At 58.9% G+C, this 12,687-nt stretch overlaps 1 protein-coding gene across 25 annotated transcripts in view; it reads right to left on the bottom strand.

The window, feature by feature from the left end:
• Positions 1–1,052: 1,052 nt before the first annotated feature.
• MICAL3 (microtubule associated monooxygenase, calponin and LIM domain containing 3) overlaps positions 1,053–12,687 on the bottom strand; it is a 191,369-nt gene continuing 179,734 nt past the window's right edge. For 20 of the 25 annotated variants that reach the window (XM_059934970.1, XM_059934971.1, XM_059934968.1 and 17 more), the window contains 4 exons: positions 6,053–6,118; positions 3,961–4,060; positions 3,730–3,803; positions 1,053–3,656 (listed from right to left, as the gene is read on the bottom strand). In XM_059934970.1, coding sequence (XP_059790953.1) covers positions 3,472–3,656; positions 3,730–3,803; positions 3,961–4,060; positions 6,053–6,118 — 425 coding nt within the window. In that variant the 3' untranslated portion in view covers positions 1,053–3,471. Of the gene's footprint in view, positions 3,657–3,729; positions 3,804–3,960; positions 4,061–6,052; positions 6,119–12,687 lie in introns of those variants that run through there. The other 5 variants (XM_059934979.1, XM_059934983.1, XM_059934985.1 and 2 more) reach the window with 2 other exon arrangements.

Raw genomic sequence — 12,687 nt, 5'->3', positions numbered from 1 at the left:
GGGCGTGGGGCTGCCACAAAACGGTCCCTGCCAAGCCTGGCAGCCCCAGCCCCTGGGCACCGCACTGGAGGTCTCTGTGCGGGGCGCTGGCCCCCCCCGAGGACGCTTCCTGCCTCCCCGCCGAGCCGCACTCGGGGGAGTCTTGCGGGCAGTACGACAGCCCGCTCTGTCCTTCCCATTTCCCACTCCGGTTCCTAAGACGGGACCGTGGGGATCAGGGTTCAGGAGGGATTTCAGAGCCACGGACACGGGGTCTTGGACGGCCTGGCGGCAGCCGCAGGGCACCCTTCCCTCGGTTGTCTGCCTGAAGCCACCATCCCCTCCTACCACGTGGGTGCCTGTGAACCGCAGCCAAACCCTGCCTGTCTCCGTCTCTGATCAAGGGGCCCCTCTGTGGAACAAAAGGGGGTCAGCACAGGTGGCACCAGCCCCACTCCCTGACCCAGACTTCCTTTGAGGAATCGAGGGCCACGCTGCTTCTGTTTTTCTACCCGATGCGCACGTGGCGCCGGAGGCTCTGGGAATCAGCTGGCCCGGCACTGACCCCGCCCGCTGCCGCCCCAGAGGGAAGCCCTGTGCCTTTGGGATTAGCTCCACGGTGACAGAGGCCAGCCACACGCCCCGCGGCCAGCGCACGAGGAGGGCACCCGGGCCGCAACATCAGGGCTCCCAAGACCCTGTGCTCTGAATGTACTTGGGGAGGTGGATACATCTCATCGACTTAGGCCTGCAGGCTGCAGAGCCCACAGCACCGGGCTGCCAGGGCCTCGGGGTCACCCTGACGAGGAGACCACTTCACAGAACGCGCGTCTCTCCGGGAGGGTCCTGGCGCTGCTTTGGAGGACGGCCCCGTACACCCTGGGCGCTCCACACACTTTCTCAAGGGGTGTCAGCAGCTGGCCAAACCAGGACAACATGGACAAAAATAAAGTCCGCTGAGAAAGCACAAAGGTTGTGTTCTTCAAACCCATACACACTGACAGGTGCCGCCACGTGTGGACACCAACCCACCGAAGAGCGTGCCCTGGCTCGTGCCAAGAATACACTCTGTACCTGTTTTAAAAACTTTTATTGCGCATAAAATGGCCCATTCCCCTTTGTAGATCAGTTGTTACCACCTTTAAAACTGTTTTCTTTAAACTCTCCCCACTTTCTGCCCCACTGAAAAAATTCTGCTCTTTGAAAAGATAGAGGATAGTCTATCACTGCTGGTCAGAGCAGCTGGGGGACAGCTCCCGGGGCAAGGGCCAGAAGACGCCATCTGAGCAGGACTGGACCCCCAGGTGGAGCCGCTGGTGACCTCAGACTGAGGCGAGGTGCACTGCCGCCCTGCCTCTGCTGGAGCTGAACCCGGTTGTCCCTGCGTGGGCCTCGGGCTTGGGCTTGCTCACGCCGTGGCATTTCAGAGAGAGAGAGAGAGAGAGATTTCCTGCTGCCCTGCCTTCACGGGGACTTGACAGGAGCTGAGTGCATTTCCAGAGCTGGGAAACACTGCATGCAGCCATCAGCAGGGCACTACAACAACCTGCAAACTAGTGGTTATAAAATGGGAGCTTTCAGAAAAAGTGCTCTACTAGAACCTGAAGTCGTAGCCCTGCGGGAGGGAGTGGGGGAGCATTTCCGAGCTTCTCTGCAGCCTCCAGGCCGTCCTCGCTCCTGCAGGCACAGTGTGCTTCCGCAGGGGCGGGTGTCGTGTCCCTCCTGGCCACTCTGTAAACTTGTCCTCGTCCTGGGTGGGCAGAAGCTCGAGGGACGGGCCTGGCAGTTGCAGTGCACTGGGGCGGTGGGTGGGAAGGGTATGGGAAGGGTAGGCAAAGGCCACACAGGCGATGAATCCTGTCCCAAGCCCAATTTTATTGGAAGGCTGGGATTTAAGGATGGGATCTAGAACACCCTCCGCTCCCCCTTTTAAGAAAGGAGAATAGAAATGGAGGCTCTACCTCATCAAGCAAGAGGTGAAGGTCAGAGCCATGAGGGCTGGAGCAGCGCGTGCCCTGGATTCCAGGGGGGCAGACGGCAGCTTTGGGACAGATTGAAGAAGACAGTTCTTTGCTCCTTTGCAGTGAGAATGACTCTGTTCAAGTTGAGGCACGATGTGGTTCCCCAAGGACATCCCAAGGTCGGCGTGGACGCCCCTTGTCCTGCCGAGGCCTCTCCTCCCTGCACGCGGTCCCGCTCCACCAGGAGTCGGCTGGAGGGCCTCAGGACTGGCCTGGCGCTGCCCTCGCTCCTCTGTGTACGAGCACGGCCCCTGCAGAGTCTAACAGTGGCTCTGCAGGCTGGACACTGCTGGCCTCTGGCTGAGCCACGGCACCAGCTGGCTCCATGGTGCTTCCCGTCCAGTGCCTCCCCACGAAGAGGCGCTGGGCTGGAGCTGGGCCGGAGCTCGTGGGGCTGGGCCGGAGCTCGTGCGTGTGTGTGACCCCAACTGGAGTCCCCCAGTGTGCCATCACTGCAGCTGCAGCTGGCTGGGTCTGGGCCTCGCTGAGCAGGGTCCCACACGCTGGTGCAGCCAGCCTAAAACTTTCTTTAATAAACATGCTGTGGGAGGTGAGACCTCGGCACCAAAACGGAGGAAAAATGGGTTCTGCAGAGCCAGGATTCCAACAGGGAGGCCAAGAGGCATCTGTGCCTCATGGCGTGGCCTCCAGCAGCTCAAACGCATCCTTGACAAGCGAGCGGTGTAGACACGGACGCCCGGGGCCGGGCACAGGAGGACGGGCGCTGCACGCCGGGGCCCACACGGGGGTCTTGCTGACCTGAGGGCTCAGGTCAGCCCCACGACGAAAGAGTAACGAATGGAGTGACAGCGCGGTCAGCTGGGACCCACCTCCACACCCCTACCCAGGTGCCAGGCAATCAGTATCCTGGTAAAGATACAAAAGTGAAGTTGCTTCTTTTCAAGTATTAAAAAAATAAGTTAACTGACAAAGAGGGTGCGAAGCGGCCGCGTCTCCCAGGCTGTCAGCTTCGCTCGGGGCAAACACAGGAACAGGCAAGGACAAGGCCAGCCTGTGGCGGGGCGGGACGAGGGTCTCCGCCCGACCCTGAAGTCAGTATCTTCCAGTGTCGTGAATTAAAAGCAAATGCAGCAGCCTCAGGCCTCAGGCCACAGCCAGGAGAGGCCTGGAGCGTGGCACTGGGCCCGCGGGGCGGGCCTCCTCAGCCCTGGGCCTGGGGGTCTCGGGGGGAGCCGTGTCCCTCCTACCAGGCGTCCCCCCCAGGACCCACGTTCCTCCGTCTCCGAAGCAGGAGGACAGGGAGGCCTCTTGGAGGAGGCTGAGCTACTGGACCACCATCTTCACCTGGGGCTCCCACAGCTCGGCGCTTGACTGCTTCTCAGAGCCCCGAGGAGGTCTGAGTGCAAACTCCCAGGAGGCGCCAGGCCCGCTCAGACCTCGGATCTGGGTGGTCTGGGAGAAGCCAGCCCGGTCAGACGGATGCACAGACCAGCCAGGGCCGGGGCGGCGCTCAGGACCAGTTCAGGCTGAAGCCCTTGGACAGCATGGCGGCCTCCAGGTCCTTGTCCTCCTCCTTCTCCCGGAGCCGCTGCTCCTCCAGCAGGGCCACCAGGGCGTCTCTCTGCTCCACCACCTCCAGCATCTCATTCAGGATCCTCTTCTCCTCCGACAGCTCCTCCTCCGTCTTCAGGTGATCTGGGCAGAACCAAACACGTGAGTCGGCAGGGCCAGAGGCAGCGGCCCTCACCTGCCTCCCCGCCCCTCCTACCTTCCATGGCCATCCGCTCACGGAGCTCCTGCTGCAGCCGGCTCTGCCGGTCCTCCAGCTCCAGCTCCCGGGCGCTGGGGTTTCCGGGGATTTGGGGGGAAAACAAGCAAGTGACTGGCGGGGGGGTGGCACAGTTCCGCGTCCCCTAAACTGGGAGGGGGCTGCGCTCCTGCTGTGACGGGCCCTGAGCCCACGTCCCACCTCGGCTCCCCGAGACCCGAGGCCACTCACAAGATCATCAGCTCCGACTCATAGCGCACCATGGCGTTCTTCTCCTGCACCAGCTTGAACCACTCCTGCATCAGCTTGGGGTCGTCCTTCTTGCCCATGCCTGCCGAGAGAGGGCGTGTCGGGCAGGCAGTGCCGCTGTCCCCAGCCCAGACTCGGCAACGGGGCAAATGTGCAGAGAGCCCAGCAGGGCGCTGCCTGACGCTCCCAGGCCAGGCCCAGTTTGCCTTCGGCCACGAGGACGCCCCACCCCCAAGGGTCCCCAGCCTGCGCCTTCCTCTGTCCCTCCGGCCGGCCTCACGCCCCAGCCGCTGGAGGCAGCTTGCCTGGACCTCTCCTGCTCGACCGCTTGCTTTCTCTTGGCATGTTTTTGGTGCTCTGCCCTCCTTTTTTCTCTTTTCCATTCATCTAGCATGTATTTGGTACTTGCTAGGTACTAGGTCTGCTTTGAGGCCAGTCTAATGAAGAGGCAAATGGAGATTAAAAGGGTACTCGGCCTTCCTTTCCGGGGACACTCACTACAGCACCTCCACAGGGTCACTGCCCCGAGGCCTCCTCGTTTCTGATATCCTGACCAGGGAGGTGCCTCTCTCAACTTGCGGCTCCTCAGGCTTCCTGACAGATGCTCCCACGACCCCTGCATGGCAGACGCAGTACGTCCCTGGGAGGCGTGGGGACTCTCAGCAGGGCAGGGAGACCGCAGGCTCCCCGCTCTGATCCAAGCCCAGCGGCAGCTTCTGGGGCAGGTGCCACCCACACTCGGCTGCCTGCACCCTACTCAGCTGACACCCGTCTCCACCAGGAGCGGCCTGACCCCCTCGGGCTCAGCCGCAGCAGGGGGAAGGAAGACCTTTCCAAGGAGCCACACCCCACGGAGGGGACACAAGGAAGCCCACGGCCATAGTGGGTCCTGTCCAGACGCAGAAGCCAGACTGCGGTGGCTCTTCGCTGTTTTCAGATTACAAGCCACTCGACAGTCTCAGGAAACTTGGGGACTCTCTTCCTGGAAAACTGCACGTGAACACATCCAATAACTCTGCCAAGGACTCCAGGTGTTCATGGGCCCCAGAAGTCCACCCACGGCTGGGCTAAGAGGCCGGGACGGGAGGTCTCTCCAAGTGCCTCTACTTTACGGGTCACTGGTCAGAAGTCCTCTCCCAGTAAAACCAAGCCCAGGAACACACGGGGTGACTCTCTCTCAGGGACCCCGGCCTCCCACCGCACGCAAGGGCAGGGGCCGCGTCTGCACTGCGCTGTCCTGGGTCCTGGCCGCTGCGGAGTGCGTGCTGGGCGCCGGGGCCAGAGCACTCCCAACCGCCCGGCAGCCCCCATCCAGCTCCGCGCGTTCCTTCCTGAGCGGCTCTGCACAGGGCACCCGCGGGGCGTACAGGGAGTACGGGGCCCGGGGCAGGTAAGCTCTCTGGGCACCAGGATGCCTCCTGAAGCGCTCGAGCCAGCTCCGGAGGGACGGCCGAGGCGGACGCAGCTGGTGGTGGTCAGCGGTGAGCAAGCGCCGGGGAGAGCAGAGGAAGGTTAGCGGGTTAGCCGTGGTCACACTCCCCGGCCCCGCCCGCATGCCTTGTCAACGACAATCACCACCACAAGGGACTGCAAACCAGACAAACTTAAAACACACACACTCAGCAAGACACAGGGTTTGCTTTTAGTGGTTTGGAAAGAACTGGGGCATCTGTGTAGCACAGTCTTTGTAAGGACAGTATTCCTCGACTTCACCAGCACAAATCGCTGCCCCATGGGGCAGGGCTCCTCACCCGCGTCCCGGTCCCTCTATCTGCGGGACTGGAGGCTGAAAGGCCCGACCACGAGTGGTGGCCTGGAACCGTGGATGCCTGCAGCCTGAGAGGCCCCCAGACCTGGACCTGCTCCCTGCCTGCACCCCGCCCCCCAGCCCCCCGAGACAGTCGAAGGGATACTGTACCTTGTACGGGACTGCCACATACTCAGGGGGTTTGTAACAGGGCTACCAGGTATCAGAAGAAGAACGAGAAAGAGCTGGGTTTCGGGTCCCTGTTTTGACTAGTGTTGCTACGCCCCCCCCGAGAGGCGGTGGGGAGAAGGTTGGGGTTTACTTTACCTTCCTGGACACAGCAAGGGCAGAAGGAGAGAGGTCTACGTCGTGGAGTCCCGCCACTGGGCTCAACTTCAAAAAGGGCCAAACAAGGAGGAGGAGGAGACGAGATGGACAGCGAGGAGGAGGAGGAGGAGTGCGGAAGTGGAGAGGGACAGGGAGAGGTGAAGTGAAAAACAAGCAGAGGACAAAAAGCAAAAAAAGTGAGAAAGGAACAACAGGAGGAAAAGAAAAAATACAAGAAATGGAAAAGCAGAAGCAAGGGAAACACGGTCTACAAATGAATTCAGTCCTTTATCCAGCACGGAAACTGAGCAGGAGCAGCCCCGGGCCTGGGGAGGGCAGGCTCCCTCCTCCTCTGGTCCTTGCTGGGAGGGCGGGAGAGCCGGGAATGACCATCTGGGGGCCTTTTGGGTTTGGGGATCCCTCCGTGAAAACATCCAAAGTGTCAGCAGGCCTGCCCGCTGCCGTGGAGCGGCCAGGCCCGAGTGAGAGTTCTCAGATGTCACCCTGTGGGTGAATCTAAGGGCTGGGGGGCGCCTCTGGGCGCTGAACCCGTAGAGGAGCTCCCCGCCACGGAGGCAGCGCCCGGTCTTTGATGGGCCTCCAGGGCCGATGCCTGTGACGCTCTGATTCTGAGCCAGGGCTCGTTGGCCCAGCGCGTCCCCACGGAGGCGGTCCCCACCGCCCGAATCTCTGTCCCCCCGTAGCCAGGCAGAGCCGATCGCCCCTCTTCCTCTGCCCCTTCCCTCTCCGCAGAGGGTCGACGCCACAGCTGGGGACGCTGTCACACTGCGGACTGCACGACAGGACACGCCAGAAACTCACAGAAACAAAGCTGGGAAGTCGTGCAGAGGACATCTCTAGACTCGGGGCCTGGGGCTCTCAGGAGGGGGGACCGTCAGCAAGGGACCATCACAGAACCACAGGGCACACGCAGGAGCCACGGCCCCGCGTGGTAGGCAGGGCCTGGACCATTAGAAACAAGCCTGTTTCGGTGAACAAGGGCCAAGCAGCCACGTGTTGGTTGAGAGGCCCTTTACTTTGCAACGGGGTGAGTGCAAGTGCCACGTTTTCTCTTTCTTTTAAGCTCTTCTCTGTGTTCTCCACAGGGCTTTGTGCATGAATCTGATATTGGGTGAAAATTCACGACTAAGGCCAGAGGCTGTTTGTGTGTGGGTGTGCAGAGGCTATGTGTGTGGTGGGTGTGCAGAAGTTGTGTGTGTGGTGTGTGTGCAGAGGCTGTGTGTGTGGGGGTGTGTGTGCAGAGGCTGTGTGTGTGGTGGGTGTGCAGAAGTTGTGTGTGTGGTGGGTGTGCAGAGGCTGTGTGTGTGTGGGGTGTGCAGAAGTTGTGTGTGTGTGGGGTGTGCAGAGGCTGTGTGTGGGGGGGTGTGCAGAAGTTGTGGGTGTGGTGGGTGTGCAGAGGCTGTGTGTGTGTGGGGGTGTGTGCAGAGGCTGTGTGTGTGGTGGGTGTGCAGAAGTTGTGTGTGTGGTGGGCGTGCAGAGGCTGTGTGTGTGTGGGGCGTGCAGAAGTTGTGTGTGTGTGGGGTGTGCAGAGGCTGTGTGTGTGTGGGGTGTGCAGAAGTTGTGGGCGTGGTGTGTGTGCAGAGGCTGTGTGTGGGGGGGTGTGCAGAGGCTGTGTGTGTGGTGGGTGTGCAGAAGTTGTGTGTGTGGGGTGTGCAGAAGTTGTGGGTGTGGTGGGTGTGCAGAGGCTGTGGGTGTGGTGGGTGTGCAGAAGTTGTGTGTGTGGTAGGTGTGCAGAGGCTGTGTGTGTGTGGTGGGTGTGCAGAGGCTGTGTGTGTGTGGGGTGTGCAGAGGCTGTGTGTGTGTGGTGGGTGTGCAGAAGTTGTGTGTGTGGTAGGTGTGCAGAGGCTGTGTGTGTGTGGTGGGTGTGCAGAGGCTGTGTGTGTGTGGGGTGTGCAGAGGCTGTGTGTGGGGGGTGTGCAGAAGTTGTGGGTGTGGTGGGTGTGCAGAGGCTGTGTGTGGGGGTGTGTGCAGAGGCTGTGTGTGTGGTGGGTGTGCAGAAGTTGTGTGTGTGGTAGGTGTGCAGAGGCTGTGTGTGTGTGGCGGGTGTGCAGAGGCTGTGTGTGTGTGGGGTGTGCAGAGGCTGTGTGTGTGGGGGGGTGTGCAGAGGCTGTGTGTGTGTGGTGGGTGTGCAGAAGTTGTATGTGGGGTGGTGTGCAGAGGCTGTCTGTGTGTTGGGTGTGCAGAGGCTGTGTGTGTGTGTGTGTGTGTGTGGGTGATACGTGTGCAGCGATCACGTCCAGAGTTCCGAGTGGCGTGACCAGGTGGTCACTGGGGCAGGCGCGAGCCTCCTTTCTTACAAACACCCCCAACTTATAACTCATCTACATGCAACCTTCTCTGTCTCAAGGCTGGTGCTCAGGACACCTGGATATGCCCACAAACTACAGGGTCCCCACCTCTGACGCTTCCTGGGACAGATGTTAAATGCAAACAGGCTGTGGGTGAAAGTGGAACAGCATCCCTGCTTGTTAGCAAGGCACAGGGACATGACACACAGCCACACGCATCCGAAACAAGGAAGCACGTGCCGGCAGCACAGGTAAGAATGTGCTTCCCCTTCTGGACATCACAAAACGCAGCATTCAGCCCCTTTTATGTAGACCACGTCCTCAGACGCCCTTCCAGCACAGAATACGGCATGAGATCACAGAACAGGACTCAGGACAGAAATTAGGAAAGCAGCACCCTCGTGACAACAGGCAGAGCAGATGTGAAATGGCCAGAGGCCATGAAAGGCGGGTTGTGACTCTCCTCCTTAGCCTTCCTGCGTGCTCTGATATTTCCATAATGTATACTTTATAATCAGAAAACACACCCAATAAATACTGTTTTAAAAAGAAGAAACTGAAGGGAAAAACCAGCCAAACAAGGGGAGTTCCACCCCAGACCTGAACCTGAAACGAGCATGCAAGGGAGACACAGAGGCGCTGGTTTGGAGCTAGTCTCTTGCCTCATTTGGAGACATGAGAGACACAGATTGGGTTCACCAGCGGTAAGGGCAGAGAGGTCGTCACAGTCGTGGCAAATAGAAGTCGTTGACATTAGTTTCTGTATAACATCGGGGAGATGGGCTCCTGTCCGTGTGCATCACTCACTCTGACCCCAGCTGCCGCCCAGAGCACCCAGAGCCCGCGTGCCAGGTGCGGCCTCGCAGGGCGGCCGTCAGCACCCACCCTCCCCAACTTCGGGTCAGGTGACGTGTGTCACTGAATTTGAAAAGCTGCAGATTATCATCGTGCAGCCAGGCACATCTCACGGATTCCAGAGGGACGTGTGACGTGAGCGTGGCAGTGCGTCAGAATTCAAGCCACGGGCACCTGTGTGGCCTCCTCCGGCCCCGGCACTGGCCCCGGCGGCTGCCCAGCCAGACAGGCATCGGCAGCCCTGCCGTCAAAGGAGGGACCGGAGGCTCAGAGGGTCTGACGTGCGCAGCCCGACTAGGACCGCCCTCGCTCTCCGTTCCCAGCACAGAGGGCCCTTCCTAGAGGACCGACAGAGGCTCCAGGCAAAACCAACAAAAGGACGCAGCTTGGAGCACAGGGGTCACACACAGAGCCCACTCGGGCGCCAGACCTGGAAGGGCCACCAAGCCGCCTCCGCCCCGCCTAACGGAGAGGCCCAGAGAAGGCGAGTGGCCGGGCTGGGGACACGGTGAAGCGGGCCTGAAGCCAGGTTTCGTCTCCCTAAGTCGGGTGCTGTCCAGCGACTGCCTTGCCTCTCTGGTGGCCCGGGGCCGGTCCAGGACCCTGCAGGCTGTGGAACAGCGGGCAGCCACGACCAGTCCTGCGGCAACCCCCCCTCCACTTGTTCTTTCTATATTTCCACCTCCCCTGCTTCCTCATAAAGGCTTTGCCTGAAGCACTGCATCCTCCCTCCCACCCAATCACCCCACTACAGGCAACGTCAGGGTAGCTGGAGACAGAGTGGCTGGTCTGCAAGCCGTAGGGCGGCCTGCAGCATCTGACAGGGTGGAAGGCTCTGTGCGGCAGGCCCGGCCAACAGAGAGCTGGGGAGATACCTTGTTAGGAAAACTCAGTATGGAACAAACCTCTAGACTGGGGGCAAAACGAACGGAAAAAAAAAGCATGTGAAAATTGAGATCCAACACGCACACACACACACACGTGTGTACACACACAGGCTGGGACACCCACACACACAGGAATGCTGGGGAATCTCAAGGATTTAAAGTTCCTAAAGCAAAACCAGAGCCAGGCTAATGCTCAAACCGAACAGACCAGCCAAAAATCTGCCAGCATCAACTAAGGGGGGCGAACAGCACAGGGAGGCGTGGAAGGGGGAGTGGGCGGGCGGGACGTGCTTCCCTGCCTTCCCACCACAACTCACAGCAACAATGAAAGCCCCTCCCCAGTCCTTTACACTACGTTTCTAAACCACTCATGTTCTTTCAATTTCCCCTTGAGACATACAAATCAAGAGGTGAGGTCTTTGAAAACTAGAAATCAGGTGTATGTATTTCAATTAATTTTTTTTTTTGGTCACACCATGCCGCATGTGGGATCTTAGCTCCCTGACCGGGGATCAAACCCACGCCCCCTGCATTGGAAGCACAGAGTCTTAACCAATGGACCGCCAGGGAAGTCCCCAGGTGTATATAGTTCTAAGTTAAAGTTCTCCAGAAGAGATGTTTTTATCTGAAGATGTCCAGTCGCCTACTCGGTCTAGTGCAACAAGATGGGTGGCTGGGCAGGCGGGACGCTGCCTCTGTCCTGTAATGGGTCCTCTGAAATCACAAGATTCAGCTTTGTGGAAAGGGGATCTTTATACTCTGTGGCTCAGAAAGAGGCTTTTAACAGATTTGGTGCCTTTAAAAGTTAGCTGAGAGCCACTCTAAGACCCCACGGAAGCAAGTCTGTGTGGCAGGCAGAGGTCGGGCAGGGATTTGGAGGCTGGTCTCCTCGGGCAGGGTGCCTGAGCCTCCTCTTACCCACGCAGGAAGTAAGATTGGTGCTGGGTTTCCCTGTGGCTCTTTGGGGATGCAACAGTAGAGAAGCAATCAGATTCTACACTTCAGGCTCCAAATTTCAAAAGGGTAAAATTTCCCCAAATAATGAGATTACCAAGCGCTCCAAGAAGGAAACATCAGCAGGAACTGAAAAGGGGGCTGATTCTGGCATCTGTTCTCCTCCCGGAGTCTGTGGGAGGGCAGCAGCCTCCGCGTGCTGAGCAGAGCCCACCGAGGTTAGACTTTACACAGAAATCACAGAGAACTGACAGAGCAGGAAGTGAATCGGGCAGCGGGGGTCATAAGGTGTTTAATGTGGGCGTTCATGATTCAGAGATACACTGAGTTCCTTTTTCTATTTATTTCGTTTTCCCCTGGAATTTGTGGGAATTCTAAACCCAGAAGGCTAGAAGCTGAAGTCCAGGGACATAGAAATGGAAACAGCCAACATCTTATCACTCAAGCCAACAGGAGCAAAGAAAGCAAAACTAGCCACATGAGGTAATCAATGTGGCAACAGTATTCGAGCTAGGAGGGAAGGGCAAACGTAATTTTAAAGAAATGGGTTTGATAGTTCTTCCCAGTAGATTCTGAATTAAACAAAAAAATACTTTTCACATTCGTTTGGAATCGACATAAACGTTCCCCAGGGGTGTCGGGAAGCGGCGGGAAGGGAGCCCAGGACGTTAGTCAGGGGTGGGGTCTGTTAGTCGGGGTGTAAGCATCAGCCCTTTTACAGCAGCAATGGCCACGAGGTGGCAGCACCTGGACACCAGAAGCTCAGGGCCCTGGAAGGCCGTGCAGAGGGGCGAACCCGTGGACGTGGGGTGAGAGAGCAGAGCAGAGGCCAGCGACAGTCCACCCCCAACGAGGCCGGGAGGCTGGGAGCCTCCTTACTGGTGGAGCCTCTCTAAGACCAGGGCTCTGTCTTGAGTCGCCATCAGAGTCATGCTTTGGTTTTTAAATGAATGGGCCAAGAAGTGACTCTCTTAAAAGGATGGGATTACGGTAAAATATGAGAGAGTGATCTTTGTTCCCTCGTCTGTTTTAAGACCACTTTCAGGCATGGAGCCTGCATGGGGAGATGAAGAGGTCAGACCGCCTGACCCAGGAGGCAGGACCCCAAGAAGGCGCCGGGCCCTGAGCAGCCACCCGGCTTGGCTCCTGATACGAGGGCAGCCTTCCAGGAGAAAAGGTGCCCAAGGTCTAGAGGTGAGACTCAGGCCTTGGCTGTTTCTCTGATCCGACACAAATGGTGAGCTTTGTATGCAAGAAAACAAACATACTGAGTTCCTTTGAGAGGGCGGTTCCACTTTAGAAGGCATGAGAGTGGCCTGGAAGGTTTGTTAAAGCAGGTAACCAGGCCTCACCTCCAGGGCTCCTGACTCAGAAGGTCTGGGGCGGGGCCTGAGAACCTGCACTTCTAACAGGCCCCCAAGGGGTGGTGCCAAGGCTGGCACTCCAGGGACCATACACGGAGGACCACTGCCTGGGACTTTTCCTGTCTTTGTTGAAAAGAGCTGCAAAGTAGGTCCCTGGACAGAGCAAGGAGGGAGGAACATTCTCAGAGGCATCCGTCAACACAGCCTCAAGTCTGGTGATCCGGGCAGGAATCACCATGACACCACTCCCAGGCACCTGGACCTCT

Source organism: Balaenoptera ricei, chromosome 10 (genome assembly GCF_028023285.1).
Source record: "Balaenoptera ricei isolate mBalRic1 chromosome 10, mBalRic1.hap2, whole genome shotgun sequence".
In the NCBI taxonomy this organism is placed as follows: Eukaryota; Metazoa; Chordata; class Mammalia; order Artiodactyla; family Balaenopteridae; genus Balaenoptera; species Balaenoptera ricei.
This window is presented reverse-complemented; position numbering and strand designations above follow the sequence as displayed.